The 15,938-nt window shown below is 48.3% G+C and overlaps 1 protein-coding gene across 3 annotated transcripts in view; it reads right to left on the reverse strand.

Annotated features, from left to right (window-relative positions):
- Positions 1-4,570, reverse strand: part of NTN1 (netrin 1) — a 176,598-nt gene extending 172,028 nt beyond the window's left edge. The window contains exons 1-2 of one of the 3 annotated variants that reach the window (XM_081271210.1): positions 4,487-4,570; positions 2,666-3,742 (exon numbers count right to left, since the gene is read on the reverse strand). In XM_081271210.1, coding sequence (XP_081127336.1) covers positions 2,666-3,683 — 1,018 coding nt within the window. In that variant the 5' untranslated portion in view covers positions 3,684-3,742; positions 4,487-4,570. The other 2 variants (XM_081271211.1, XM_081271209.1) reach the window with 2 other exon arrangements.
- Positions 4,571-15,938: the final 11,368 nt, after the last annotated feature.

Consider the following 15,938-nt stretch of genomic DNA (forward strand, 5'->3'; position numbering starts at 1 on the left):
CAAAACACAATGGCACAGTGATAATTTATCAAGACTGATGGTTGGAATTTTTTAAAATACCTATCCTTTTGTCTTCGTTGTAAATAGTCTAGATAGCTTGACTTTCTGTGTCAACAGTGTGAAATTAGAAGGACAGGATTATGTTGGGGAGAAAAAAATCTGAGACACTGATCGTACAAAGTTAGTATCTGAAGGATTTATTTATCCTTTCCTAACACTGTGCTAGGAAAAAGTATCTCAGAACACCTGTCAAACACTAATTCATTCACATATCTCCACTACAGGGCCTTTTCATAAAAAGCCCGACCTTTAATTGTAAATCACTTCTAAATTGTCCTTGCTGGCTTTCTCTTTTTTACAGAATGATGGAAAAAGCACCAAGACTTCAATTAAGACTTTAGGAGAACTTCAATCTGATGTTCCCAGTTATATCTACAAGGTATCAAAACATCTATTCAAAAAGGAAACTATAAATAACTTCAAGAGTTAAATTGGCTTTGCTTTTATAAAATGACTGAATAATTGGCAAGATTTAAAGATACTTTAACTACTGAGAATTAAAATAACTTCAGTAAAAAACAGAAAAAATATTGTTAGCTGATCATTTATCATGTAGATTATGTACTTATTAGGCCTAATTAAACTTTTTGAACAAAAACCTGCTTGCTAATTACATTAGTTAATATGTTGATTGCTCAATTGAGCTTTAAAAAAAAAGTCAATCCAATTTGTGCTTTGGTCGGAAAAACAAAATCCTAAACTATAGAGAGTATTTCAAGAAGATGACCATCATTATAACAGATGCAGGTTATTTCTTCACATCCAAAGTGACAGGGAGCTATGGGGGTGGGTGGCAAATCGAACAATACCAATGATAACAGGAATCTTCAGGCCAATAACATTTTACCAAAATATCCCATTTATTCGTCTCAATGTATTCACTTGCATTTGTCCAATTAGCCCCCGCTGGTGACCGTACAAAGTCATCTTTCATATGCATATACAAACTAAAACTGATAGCAAAACCCTGGGAAACCCTTTAAATGTCAATAAAGGGCTTTTCCGCACAAAAGGAAGAAAAGAAAAGAGGAAAGGGAGAGAAGAGATGGGAAAAACCAACATTTCTGAGGGAATTGAGCAGATCAAAGGAACTTTACTCTCCAAGACCTCTAAATCGGGGTATAACTACTCAGCAGAATCCTGAAAAATCTCTTCAAACTGGAAGCCAATTCTGTTCCTTGAAGGAGGGGGGATGAACAATTAGGTCCTCAGAAGCGGGACACATTGAGTGCAAAAAAATGGAGGCCCCGACTGCCCCGTCTGCAGACCAGGGCGCCTGCCTGGGCCTCTGTGCGGAATGGAACCTCCAAGACATGTTTTCCATTGGCTTGCTCAAAAGTTCTATATCCACAGTCATGAGGCACAAACTATTCGACAACAACATGACACAATTAATCAGAACCAGACCGCAAAACGTGTGTTTCTGGGGACCAGCAAACTTTGCAATGTGCCTCAGAGGGTGAAGCAATTCAAGAGACTCACACTGGCTGGTTTGGGGTTGGGGGATGGGGAGGAAAAAATCTTTACGTTCACAAAAGATGCACACCAAATGGCACATTTATGAACTAACTGATTTTCACTGCAATCACTGCGGGATTTGGAAATGTACACGTTATCCTGAAAAAAGTAAGATATTGTCTTACAACCTTCTCTCTTTCTGGAGAGAAATTGATGCCTGAGATTTTCTACACCAACAAAGTTGTACAATTCAGAAGTAGAGCGTAGCCTCATTTCTGACCCAGGCGTATTCACTGGTGCCCAGTTTTGTCAGATTTCTCTTTCAGGAATTGAAACTCTATTAAAAAATCCAGACGCAGGGCCCTTAGTTAATTCAAAACTGTTTAATTTCACCAAACCCTGAAGCGAACAAAAAAAAAAAAAATCTGGTATACTTCTTTTTTAGACCAGGGTTGAATTAGTTTAAAATAGTTACTGAACCCTCCTTTGTAATCTGTAGATAGTAATTAATTAAAATCACATCACTCTTCTTTGCTAACGCAAACACGATGTTCAAAAGAGAAAAGATTTTTTTTCCAAACCATAAAAAGACAAATGGAGGGTGCAAGAGTGATATTCATCGGGTACCAAACCGCCTCAAACTGCCATCTCCCAAGGGATTTGTGATTGTGGCGCGGTAACTTCCGGGAAACAGGACCCAGGTTCCCAACCGCACGCCCAGCTGCAACACTAGAAAAGGGGGGTGGGGTGGAGGTGAATCCCAGGGACTAGCCAGACGGAGAAGAAGGCAATGAATGTGTTTCCCGTTTGGATCCGGGATTATGGAAACCTGTCGGCAAATTTTTTCCAAACCACTCCCCCCCGCCCCATACCCGACCCTCAGCAGCATTTCTCGAGCTGCTTCTTGGCTTAGCTGAGTGCACGGGGCGCAAATCGGGCACCCACAGAGAGCCCCACGCGAGCTCGTAGACCTCTTTCAGCCCTCCCTGGCCCCGGACATCCCTGAACACGCCTCTCAGGGTTCCCCGAGACATCCCCACAACCAGCTAGCTCTCCGGGGATGGTGTCGCGCCTGCGTTCCCGCGCACCCGCCTTGCGCCAGGAGCTGTTGCCTGCCTCCCCATCCACCGCGCGTTGCCCCACTCACCCACGCACTCGTTGGCTTCGCGGGCTGTGGCGCGTTGCCAGGGCCGATCATAGTGGAAAGGTTTGCAGCGGTCGCATTCCGGGCCGGCCGTGTTGTGCCTGCAGTCGCACACCAGGCTGTCGTCGCGGTCGCGCACGCAACGAGCCGCGTGGCCGTTGCACTTGCAGCGGCCACCCACCTGCAGGTCCGACACAGCATAGAAGTACGAGTCGCGCGCCAGCTCCGAGTCGTCCTCGTTCTCGTCGCCAAACGTGTGCAGGCGGCTGAAGGCCACGCGGATATCGGTGGCCGTGACCCAGTCCTGCAACACCGGCGAGTTGTCGAAGTCGTGCGCAGAGGGCCGCCCGTCCAGCGTGCTGAAGGCGATGAGGCCGCCCGAAAGCGGGCGCATGTCGGTGTGCGAGTCGGTGCACACAGCCTCCTGCTCATTCTGCTTGGTGATGGGCGCGCGGTGCGGCCGGTTGTACATCTTGCGGCACTGCGTGGAGTAGAACTGGAAGGGCACCCACGTACGCCCGTAGTCCATGGACTTGTAGATGGCCATGGACTCGGGCCGAGGCGAGCAGAACTGCAGACTCACGTAGGTCACCTCGAACTTTTTGCCGAGGGACAGAGTGAGCGTGACATTGTGCGGGAACTGCAGGTAGTTCTCCGACTGCCAGCACGTCAGGTTGTGCGGGTTGTTGAGGTCGGTGAGGAAGGCTGGAGGATGTGCCTTCTTCGGGTCGGACGCGTTGCAGAGGTGGCACGAGCGCAGCCGCTCCTCGCCGCGCTCGCTCACTACGCAGTAGCGCGCCGGGGGCCGGCCGCAGGTGCTGGACACGCGCACATCCTTGCCGAAGGCCGCATTGACAAAGTCCGGGATGCAGCGGCGCGGGTGGCCGTTCTCGTCCGAGCAGGGGTCGGGCTGCGCCGCTTGGCCAGCGAACATACTGAGCCCGGGCCCGCCGCGCACCGCGCCCACCAGGCACGCCACCGCCGCCAGCGCAGCCAGCGCCTCCCACACTGCGCGCATCATGCTGCGTCCAGCTTGCCCCGGCCCCGCTGCGGAGTCAGTCCGCCCGCCGCAGAAGGCGCCTGCGGAGAGAGGGGAGCTGCGTTCAGCCAGCCCGCCCCGCGACCTCCAGCCCTCGCGAGGTGGCAGGACGGGCGTGGGCGAAGGCCGGCACCAACCCCGGGTCCGATTGCCGGTCTCGTTCCCCACGAAGTCCCGGGGGCAGGCGGATCCGGGGACCTCCGAGCCCGCACCACCCGCAACCCTTCTTCCCGACTGGTGAGCCAGGGCAGCGGGCGAAGGCTCGGTTTCCTAGCCACTACAGCCTCCACGCTGCCGGAGGAGCATGCCCGCACCCGTCTGCCAGTCCGCGACCAACCCACATCGCACCCCAAGTCTTGGACGCAGGAGAGCTAGGGTGTCCCCCAACCCCATACGGCCCGCGCCCATTCCTCCCGCATCCTGGGGTCTCTCTCAGCTGCCCCCGAGTGCGTCCCGCCAGGGAGTGTGCGTTCGGGACTTTACCTCTAGTGAGGGTTAAAGAGAAAGAAAAGTTTGCCTGGCTCTGGCCGGGGAGCCCGCGCGCCGGACGGCGGAGAGCCTCTCGCTGGCTGCTAGCAGGCGCGTCCTGCCTCAGCGCGGGCTTGCCAGCTCCATGCCCGGCGCGGCCGCCGCTGCCCCAGCCCCGGCCCCGGCTGCCGCCGCCGCCGCCGCCACCGCCGCCTCTCTTGCCGGAGTGACGACGCGGCCGCCCGGCTCGCGCCGCTCCCGCCGCGGTCGGAGTGCTGCCCTGCCCGCGCCCGGGGCGCACACACACACACACTCACGCTCGCTGGCGCGCACTCACACACGCACGCACGCCCCCGAAGACTCCGCCGCCGCCGCTGCCGCCGCCGCCGCCACTCGCGCTGGGAGTGGGGGGCGGAGGGGAGCGCGGGGGCGGGGCCGCCGGGCGGGGCGCCGGCCAATAACGTCGACGAGCAGCCGCCCGCTCGCCAGCAAAGTTTTAACCCCGGGAAAGAAGAAAGTTAAAGGGAGCCGGCCCCGGACGCTAGAGAGGGCGAGCGGGAGCGGGTGGGAACCGGGGAGCCCGAGAAAGAGCAGCAGAGACAAAGAGAAAGCAAGAGGAGTGCTCGGGGAAACCCCGGAGAGGGGGCAGGGCCCTTGCGCGTACCCCAGGGGATGGGGGGGGGGCGCTGATCGCCGACTGTCAGCCTTGCGCTGGCTGGGCGCTGGCGAGCACCACACACCCTAGGGAGCGCGCGGGACTGGGGAGGGGACGGGTTCCTCCACCCCCCTGCCCCCTCCCCCGCCCAAGGTCCCAGTCAAACACATCTGTGTTTGTTTTCTTTGCTGCGCCGAGGTCGGGCCTTCCTTCTAACCCAGCCTGATGGCCCTGGTGGCACAGCGCATAGGGCCGTGCCTCTGTGGGCATGCAGCCCCGGGGCTTAGGAAAGGGGAAGAGAGCGTGACCTCTGCCTGCCCCGTTTTCCTGGCCGAAGTCCCTGGGGTCTGGCCGGAAGGGGTTGCTCGCCCGAACCCCTCAGAGTTGTCACCATACTTTGGGCCTATCTGTTCTGAATGTGGCTCCTTTCTTGCCAGGGAGCTGTGGTGGGCAGGAGACTGAAAGGCTAATTCGCCCGCAACACCTAAATACTCACCACTTGCAGACTGGTCTGCAGCCTCAGATGTAGGGCCAGCCCAGCTCTCCCAAGATCTTGCTCGCTTTAAAAGTGCTATAGATCACTCTAGTATCTCATGGGATCCCCACAACAGCTTTGCAAAGTAGGTACTGAATCCGTTTTACAGATGAGCCTACTGAGATCTCAGGAAGTTGAAGTGACTTGCCCAAGATGTCCCAGCTAGGAAACATCAAATCCAGAAATAGAAACCTGAGCTCCTAGCTGTGTGCAGTGGTGGGCTCTTGTAGTCCCAGGTACTTGGGAGGCTGAGACTTGAGGATTGCTTGAACCCAGGAATTCAAGGCCAGCCTGGGCAACATAGCAAGACCTTGTCTCAAAAGAAAGAAACCTAGATTCCTTCCTATCCATCACATTTGTCAAAAAAAAAAAAATAATCCCACCTAATTATAGTTTCATGGGGCATCCACAGGGCCACCCAGCTTCTCCTGGCCTCATTCTTTGTCACCATAAGAAAAAGATCAGGATGGGGTCAGTATCCTTTGACCATCTTGCAGCAGCAAAAAGCTTTAGGTAAAGAACCTACTGGACTATGTTTAGAACCAAATTTTTGTTGGTTTATTACTTAAAACGTGTAATCTAGTAACAGACTAGGATGGAAATCCCAGGTCCTGGTTCTGGCCCAAGGGCTGTCTTGCCCTCATACATTAGCTCCATTAAGTGCCTTGTTTTGTCTTATTGGCATTTTCATAAACCCTGAGAATCTAAGCCTCAGGGCTTGTCTGGCCCAGCTCAGTCTTTTGGAAGAAGGCCTTTCCCAGCCTTCCCCAGCCTCCCTGAGAGTCGGCCACCCAAGCCAGCTCTTCCGAAGGAGGCTCACCACAGCCCAAGGAAATAAATCCATTTCATTGCAGGACAGCCTGGATTCACCCTCTCCCTGGGGAAGCACTTTAGCTTTGCCTTTTTGTGCCATTTACCACTCTCTGCTCTGTTTATTTATGCCTTGCCTTGTGGCAGAAAGGATTTCAGGTGACTTACAGGGGTACTTAAAATATGGCCAAATAACATAAATTAGGAGTGAAGTGAAAAGAAATAAAAGAACACTGTGGAGTGTTCAAAATCCCAGTGGTATATTGAAAGGCGGCATAGCACTTAGGAGGGTACATTTTGGAGCCAAAGTGCCTGGCTTCCAATGCTGCCTCGTCTCTGTGATCCTGGTCAGTCTTCACATCTCCTTGCACCTTGGTGTCCTTATAAAGAGGGACAAGGATATCTATCTCCTAGGGTCATGAGCATCAAGTTGACACATATGAATGTTACAGCTTATATTATGTATGCATACATAGTGGAGTTATGTAATGCACTCGAATATACTTTTGCATCTCTGTCTATGTAAATATGCATAAAGCCAGGCACATGAGCTATAGGGAAATTTTAAATTATTTTAAGAACATTTAATTACACAGAAAGATGTTCATGATATATAAAAGGAAAAAAGCAAATAAAAAAAGATCACGCAAAATATCATGTCATTTTTATTTCAAAAACATATGCATAACAAGACAATACTGTTTATAGTGGTTATCTTGGAGAGAGAGGCCATAGGTGATTTTTATTTATCACTGCATGTTCTCAATTTTGTGCAGTAAAATAAGAAGGAAAGCCAAGAAAAGAAAGAGCAAGAGGCAAGACAGAGTAGAAATAGGAAGAATGCCAAAATGTACCCTGAAATGGCCTACTCACCTCCTGTGGGTGGGCCACTGATTTGTCCCTTTGCTTTCCCACAGCCAAAATGAAAAGGAGACCAAGTCTATTACACAATTCCCAGTGTCCATGAGATAAAAACAGACCTATTGCTCAAGAGAATTACAACTATTCTGGGTACTAAAAATCAGACAGGAATTTCTCCTGGGGGGCCTCATAAAGGGAACACTGTGTGAGGTAATAAGCAAACATGCCTGGCAGCATCCCATAATAGTCACAACAGTGTGCTCCATGAGGTGTTCTCTATGGTTGGCCCTCAGTATAAGCTGATGGCATCATGCAAGTCAGGAAAAGATAGTCTGGCACCAAAAAACTGTTCTGAAAAAGACGGATGAGGGTGCTCAGTTTGCTGCCTACCCAACCTGGGTGTATTGTGGAGAATCTACAAGAATTCATTGCCAAGTGTTGGTCCAGACCTCCTCCCGTGGTGCTGTTTCCTATCCACAGAGCTTCTGCTGGATCTTGTGCGGCAGCAAGTTTGAAACTGCACTCCATAGAGTATGGTTCTTCTGTGTTGCTAACTGAGCTTGGACAGGAAGGAATGGAGGACACTATCTCCTTTTATTGTGGTCACTAAGGTCTAACTTTATCTTCTTTAGTACTTCCCGGTGGGCAGGATTATCTCACTCAGTTTGCAATCCAGGAGGCTCAGTACCTCCTGGAATATATTACATGTTCTCTACCACCATTCAAAGCCCACTTCTCTGTCACGGTTCATCGGATTCCAACTCTGCTTTGCAGCCCAGATCTAACCTCTGCTTCTTCAAACTTTAGAAATCCATCCTGTTTTATCTCTTAGTCAAAATGTTCTCAGTTCTTTTAATGATTTCTCACAGGACGTGGATTTCAGATCATTCAGCAGCCTCCCTCAATGCCCTCCAATTTGTCAGTGTCCCTTCCTAAAGCATGGTGCCTTTTGAGGGGACAAATGAAAAAAACAGATGTGTGAGTGTTGCGAGAGTCTCTCAAGAGTGGGGGTTATAAATACACACCCTCGGAGGCATGTCAGTCTCTGAGCAGCAGGATCCAGGGTACAAACTGGAGTTCAGAACAACAATGTGGTTCTTGGATGAGAAAGCAAATTTCCAGGTGCTTCTGCGAAGAATGTGTTAGAAGCAGGAGCCGCCATTTATTAAGGCGCACAGCCTCACCTGAGAAGCCTGACAGAGAGTACCCAGAAAGGAGAGGATGTGGCAATTTCCAGAAAACTTAGGCACAGCCAGAGGAAGAAGAGAACATGGAATCTCAGGTGTTCCAGAAACCAATGAACCGGAGAGTTTTGAGGAAGGAGGGGTGGTGAGCAGTATCACCTACCTTAAAGTGTCACTTAGACCTTAAAGGTCAAGATAAGATCTGCAGTGAGTGCTTTGGATTAAACTACAAGGAAGTCACGGGTGACCTTGACTGGCAGTTGCCAAGGGGGTGGCGGGGACAGAAGCCAGATCTCCTAGGGTTGTGGAATGAAAGGGAGGTGAGAAAGAGGAGATACCAAGTGTAGACAACTTCCAAGAAGTGTGACTACAAGAGCTAGGAAAGAGAGAGGGCCTGGTAGGAAGGTGACATGGGATGGAGGGAAGGCAGGGGCTTTTTTATTCTTGTTTATAAGATAAGGCTATTTGAACACGCTTCCATGTTGATAGGAAGGAGCCAGGAGGGGAGAGGTTGAAGACAGATAAAACTACCCGTGTAAAATCGGCAGCCAGGTGGTCTGAAAGTTTCTCTTGTTTCAGTGAAATAGGAAGAGATATATCTGCTGAGCATGGGGAGGGGCCGGAGCACTGGAGATTTGGGGATGGGGAAAAGGTTGATACCATCCTTAAGGACAATGCTTGCTAGGAAGAATCAAAGGTCCTACCGGGGCTGGTGACCATGTAGGAGAAAGAAAAGCAGCACACAAACACATAAAATACCTCCAACAGGCCATCAGTCTCTGTGTCGGCTTTGAGAGAGAGAAAGTTGGATTAATCTAGATTTGAGGATGGGACAGAAGGACAAGAGGGTGGGAGACACAAGTTAAAGAAGTGAAGATAAAATAAGAATAGGAGAGGAGATAGAGAAATCAGGGTTCTGGAGCCATGCTGTTCCATCGGGTCTCTGGATGCCACATGTAGTGATTTTGGTTTCAGCTTGAATTAATTCAAATGAATAACACATAAAGCTCAGTTGTCCCTGATTTGGACAGCCACCCCCCCACCCCACCCCCCGGGAAAGAACGTTCCTATCATCACAGAAAGTTCTATCGGACAGAGCTGATCTCAAAAATTTCATAAGATAGAAGAAATGTGAACAAGGGATTACTGAGGAATCTGCGGTCCAAAACAGGAGGCCTGGGTTGGTGATTCCAGAGGTGGGGGAGCGCTGGGGGGTGATAAGGCCTCCGAGGATAAGAGAGGAGATTCCGTGGTAAAGGAGCAGAGAAGGTGATTGGAGACAGGAGGTCAAAGTGCTTGGTGGACTGTCACCTGAGTGATCAGCATTAGGGCTTGAGACACAGATGAAGGCTGAACCAGAGGCTGGTGTCTCTAAAGCAAGAGAAGAGTGAAATAGATGTGGCAGTGATTCTAACTCAGGATGAGATGCCAGAGGAGGCATAGCCATGTGGTTCTGGTCTTAAAGGAACAGGTTTGGTTGTTTGTTTGTTTATTTGTTTGTTTCTTTTTTAATAAGAATGGAAAGAACGTTAGGGAAAGGTGGAGGACAATAGCTGTCCCCTTCTGGGCATTGGGTATGTATGGTGTGGGAGAAGAAGACCCCCACTAAAGACAGTTGCAGTGTGAGCTGGGGTCCCCCAGGGAGGGTGAGTCTTTTGGGTGAGTGTGACCTTGGGGAGAGCAATCAATGAACAGGATACAGGGAGGGGATACCCCAGGGATGGGGATTCTGGATGGTACAGGTTAATGGTTTGCAAGGAAGTAGGTCAGAAAGTAATGGTTTCGGAGAAATGAGATGACTAGTCTGGTCTTCATCTTGGGAATCACCAAGAGGTTTACTTTTCCAAATATATTTGTTTATTTGTTTTTATGGTGCTGGGGATTGAACCCAGCACCTCAAGCATGCTAGGTAAGCATTCTACCACTGAGCTGTATACTCCCAGCCCCAAGAGCTTCTCTCCCACCCACCTCTCTTTCTTTCAGTCCTGAGGATTTTTTTCTTTTGCAGTCTAGGAGCACACTACTGTTGAACCATATACCCACCCATTTTTATTTTTATTTTGAGACAGATTGAACTTGTAATCCTCCTGCCTCAGTTTCCCAAGTAGCTGGGATTACAGGCATGTGCCACCATGCCCAGCTTCAAGGACTTTTCTTTTAAAATCAAACAGGTATATAGGAGGCTGGAGATGTAGCTCAGTGGTAGAGGGCTTGCCTAGCATGCGAAAGGCCTTGGAGTCAATCCTCTACACATGCACGTGCACACACACACACACACGCACACACGCACACACACACACACACATACCCAATGAACATAATGCTTATTGTATGCAAAGCCCTCTTCTAAGCACTTTGACAATCATTAACTTGTTATCTTCCTAACAACCTTATGAAGTAGATATATCATTACCTCCATGTTATAAGGAGGAAACCAAGACATGGAGGTAATTTGCTGAAGATCACATCACTGAGCAGGGGTTTGAACTCATGGTCTGGTGACTGAGTTGGAAGCTCTCAGCACCTTAGGGCAAGATAGGCATGGCTGGGCCTCAGTCCTCCCTGAGAAGAGCAGGTCTGTGAGAATTGTAAGTGGTGGCCTGGGGCCACTTTGCCCTCTGGCTCAGTTAAGAGGACTAGATGACTTGGTTTCCAGGACCCCAGCATAGACTGGAAATTGCAACCAGAGATAACCAGGAGTCATCTGGCCTCTCCAGAAGGATGGTCTCTGCCTGGATTTTGTTCCCTTCAGAAATAGAAAGAAGTTGACTTAGACAAGCCATGACTCCAATTTACCACTTGATACTGGCCTGATTTTGAGCTGATTGCTTTACCCATCTAACCATCAGTTTATTTATGAAATGGGAGTAACCACTTTCCACTCAAAAGCTTCTTATGGAGATTTTAAAAGATGCAGATGGAAGGAAAACAACTGGCACAGAGTAGATGCTTTCTCTCTCTCTCTCTCTCTCTCTCTCTCTCTCTCTCTCTCCACCTCCCTCACCCTCTCCTTTTTGTGGTGCTGGGAATCCCATATGCCAGGCAACATTCTACCACTGAGCTATATCTCCCACCCCACTGTTATTTTCCTTTTGGTAATTATAATCCTCAGATTGTCTACTAGATCCCTTCCCACCCACCTTCCCTTTGATAGCGGAGATTGAACCCAAGGGCAATTAACCACTGAGCCACATTCCCAGCCCTTTATATTTTTATTTTAAGAAGGCTCTCGCTAAGTTGCTGAGGCTGGCTTTGAACTTGCCATTCTCCTGCCTCCGTCTCTAGAGCCACTAGGATTACAGGCCTGTGTCACTGCACCCAGCTAGATCCCTCAAACCGGGAGAATTAGGGACATGCTTTCATTTCAAGGCTTCTAGAGCCCAGCTCACCTGATTGGCCACGTGGAAGGGTACTCAAAGTTCCCTTGACAGGATTACAAGAGATGCAACTGTTCTGGAAAAGGGGTTTAGAACATGGGGAGCAGCCTACGCAGTGTGTAGTGTTCCTGGGAATTTAGTTTTTTTTCTTCAGTGCTATTTATCTGCATCTCAGGTCAGATCTCCCCTTGTGCAGGCACCTGGCTGAGGATTCCCCAGGTAAGGCATAGAAATCCACGCAAGCCTATTCTCTGCCCAGTTCTTTCATCTACTGGGGCTCTTTGAAGGGGTGAAAATGCCTGTGGATAAGGGGAACTAGCAGATGTAATGTATTCTCACTTACTGAAAGTTTGCAACAAGGTCCCACTAAATGCTATTAAAATAAAGACTATGTTACAGTGGGGGGAGTCTTTGTCATGAATGGAAGACCAGCCCCAAGGAAGGAAATAAAAGATGATCTCTAGGTGAAGAAAATAACGTGTGTGTGGGGGGGGGGTCCTTGAACCCAGAGTTGGTTATAAGCTCATTTAACATTGACAGAATCTGAAGGAGAGAGTCCTCTCAGTGGTAAGACTCCAGGTTTACATTGGAGTGAAGGCAGGAGCAAGAGGATTCATTGGAGGATCCCAAGAGATAGTGTGGATGGCCAGGGAAAAAATGGTCCCTAAAATGGTCCCTAAAATTGGTCCCACAGTTAGCAGGATTGAACAGAAATATGTTGAAATACAGAGAATTAGAAATAAAACAGGACGCATTAGGATCTTCTGAGAAGTTCTAGTCTTCACATCTCAGAATGCTAGTGGGAGTGGAGATGATCCAAACAAGAGCCACTCCATTGTGGTGTGCTGGGAACACATAAAGCAGGGGAGGAAAGAGTACCAGGAGGGGGTGTGAATTTTAAACAAGGTACTCAGAAGGAGCTCTCTAAGAAGGGCCCCCGTAAAGCAGAATGAATGAACAGAAGGAGGAGCTGTGGGGATGTGGTTTGAGCAGAAGGTGCTTCAGGCAGAGTGCAAAGATCCTGAGCAGGAGCGTGACTTGTGTAAGGGACAGGAAGGAGACCACTTGGTGGGAGCTTGATGAGCAAGATGGGGAATGGTACAAGTTAAGTCAGAAATATAGGTAGGAGTTAAGACAGACAGGCCCTCACAGACTTTGATAAGGAATCTGAACTTGTCAAGATCCATCCTGGGCTATGTGAGGAGGCATGCACCTCTGATCTCAGCTACTCAGGAGGCTGAAGCAGGAGGATTGCAAGTTTGGGGCTAGCCTAGGCAACTTAGTGAGACCCTGGTCTCAAGATTTTCAAAAATAAATAAAAAAGGGCTGGGGATGCAGCTCAGTGGTAAAGTGCCTCTAGGTTCAATCTCCAGTTCCCAGGGGCTGTGGAAATCTAGCCTGGGTACTTCTTAGGCCTTGATCGACTGCTTTCCCTATAACTCTTAATATGATATTGTTTCTGATTAATATAAAAGTTTCCTGAGAAGGAACTGTGCTCTCTGGATCCCCAGTATGTAACAGACTGCCTGGCCCAAGCCAGGAGTGCATTACAAATTAATCAATTAAAGGTCACGGAGTGGGGCTGGGGATGTGGCTCAAGCGGTAGCGCGCTCGCCTGGCATGCGTGCGGCCCGGGTTCGATCCTCAGCACCACATACAAACAAAGATGTTGTGTCCACCGAGAACTAAAAAAAAAATATTAAAAAATTCTAAAAAAAAAAAAAAGGTCACGGAGTTAGGACAACTGAAGGTGGTGAACATCTGTGATAGGCTGAAAAATGGTCCCTAAAAAGATATCCATGTCTTAATTCCAGCAATCACGGGGATCAGTGAATGCTGCTTCATATGGCAAAAAAAAAAAATGAGTCTTTGCTGATGAGATTAAACTAAGGGTCTTGAGATGGAGCAATCATCTTGGCTTATCAGGATAGATTCTAAATGCAATCACAAGTGTCCTGAAACGGAGGCAGAGGGAGATCTGATAAAAAGAAGAGAAGGCCAAGTGAAAAGAGAGGCAGAGATTACAGCAATGTCCTCACAAGCCAAAAAATGCCTGCAGTCACCAGAAGTTGAAAGAGGCAGGGAACAGATTCTCCCCTACAGCCTCTGAAGGAAGTATATATAGCTCATGTCCAACCTGGTGAAACTGATTTTAAACTGCTGAATGAATTTCTGTTGTTTTAAAGCTACCACATTTGGGAGAATTTGTTACAACAGCCACCGTGTGTTTGTTAGCTTTCTGATGCTATAATAAAATACCTGAGATGAAAAGTTTATAAAAAGAAAGATTTATTTGGGATATTCTAGTCCATGATCAATTGCTTTGATTTGGGCCTGTGGTGTAAAAGCACACTATAGTGCGAGCAGGTGGTGAAGCAAAACCACTCAGCCCATCATCAGGAAGCAAAAAAGAAAGAAAGGAGCTGGGGGTCCCACAGTCTCCATGAGGGCACACCTCCAATGATCTAAAGACCTCCCACTGGGACCCACCTCTTCAAGGTTCTACCACCTCCCAGTAGTGCCACCTGGGGGGGGGCAAGTCTTTAATTTGTGCATCTTTGGGAGACATTCAAAATCCAAACCACAGCACACAGGAACCTAATATAACAGCAAATCCAGAAATGACAAAATTAAGAGGGTTCTCTTCACATGGGAAAGGCAAGCTTGGGGTAAATGAAAGAAATAAAAGAAGAACCTCTATATCTGAAGAACCTCTATATCTATATCTAATCTTAAGACATTCCTCAAGCTAGGCATGGTGGTGTACACCTGTTAACCCAGCAACTCCAGAGGCTGAGCCAGGAGGATCAAAAGTTCAAGGCCAGCTTAGGCAACTTAGTAAGATCCTGTCTGAAAAAATAAAAAGGGCTTGGGATATAATTCAGTGGTAGAGTGCCCCTGAGTTTTATCCCCTATACTGAAAAAAAGAAAAATTCCTCAAGTCCTCCTTTACTTTCTCTTCTTACAGGCACTGACCATATCTTACTTCTTGACTTCCCCACAATAAAGAGTTCATACAGTCTAGGCAATATATCAAGGAATTGCAAGCCCCTCCTCTAGAGTCTAGGTTACAGTACCCTTCATGATGCAAAACACAGTCCAGAAGTAAGTGAAGGTTCTCTTGGGCTTGGGAGAAAACAATAGTCACAATATCAGGGTCCTCCAATCCATAGGAACCCCACTAGAGTTCTTCACCCAGAAGTCTTTAAACTGGTTGCTAGGGCACATACCTGTACTCTCAGCAACTCAGGAGGCTGAGGCAGGAGAATCACAAGTTGCAGGCCAGCCTTGGCAACTTCGCAAGACCCTGTCTCAAAATAAAAATATTTTTTAAAAAAGGAATGAGATGTAGCTCAATGGGATAGAGCATCCCCAGGTTCAGTCCCTGGTACTAAAAAAAAAAAAATTATTTATAAACTGAGGTTAGGCATCTCCATTCTTCCAGGGAACCAGAGAATCCCAGATTAGGATCCTTGGGGAACTGGTACCTGCTGAATTGGTGGTACACTGAAGGGTGACAGTTAATGGTTGAATCTACCCCAACCCATTCCAAGGATGCAGGACAGGTCTTGTAATCACAAGAATTTCCAAGGGCATTACTGTGTAAGAGACCAGCAGAGCTAGAGAACAGAGACAGCCCTGAGAGGGTGCCTCATTTAGTACTCCCCAGATTACAAGTGAGGAAACTGAGGCCAGGGAGGATGGGCAAATTGCCCAGAAGCTGATACTCCCAAAGATGGCTATGAGTCATGGAAATGGGTTGTGGGTTACCCCGGCAACTGCACTTAGGGAACACCTGCTATATTCCATTCTGCTAACTTAGTTGGGGAAAGAAAAATGATTTTGATGGAAAAATTTTTCCATGAAAAATGACTACATAAGAGGTTTCGGTGCTTAGAGGAGTAAGCTTCTGTTAACTGCAAAAATCAATTTTGTGGAACAACTTATTTTCCCCAAATGTCAGTAGGATGAGGTATTACTGGTTAATTTGTCACACAGGAAGAAAATGTAGAGACTTAACTCCAAGAGGTGGTTCAAGATGAGAACAGACATGGATCATTGATTTCCAACATACTGGGTAAGTGCATGGATTATTCAACCATAATAAGGTGTCAAAAGAAACTAGGAGTTGGGGGACAGGAGGAGCCTTTCCCTCACCCATGGAAATGGGTAAAGTACCACCATGCCAGTCCCTGGAATGATGTCAGAGAGTACACATAAGACTGGATGGACATGACCTTGCCCAGGGAACCACTTCCTAAGCTTCCCTAGGAGCTCTTTGTGTGATCGACAGGATGTTACAGGTCCCATAGACTGCTTGGATTGTACACCAGTCATAAGCAGTTC

Source organism: Spermophilus citellus (assembly GCF_964194105.1).
Source record: "Spermophilus citellus genome assembly, chromosome: 17".
Lineage (NCBI taxonomy): Eukaryota > Metazoa > Chordata > Mammalia > Rodentia > Sciuridae > Spermophilus > Spermophilus citellus.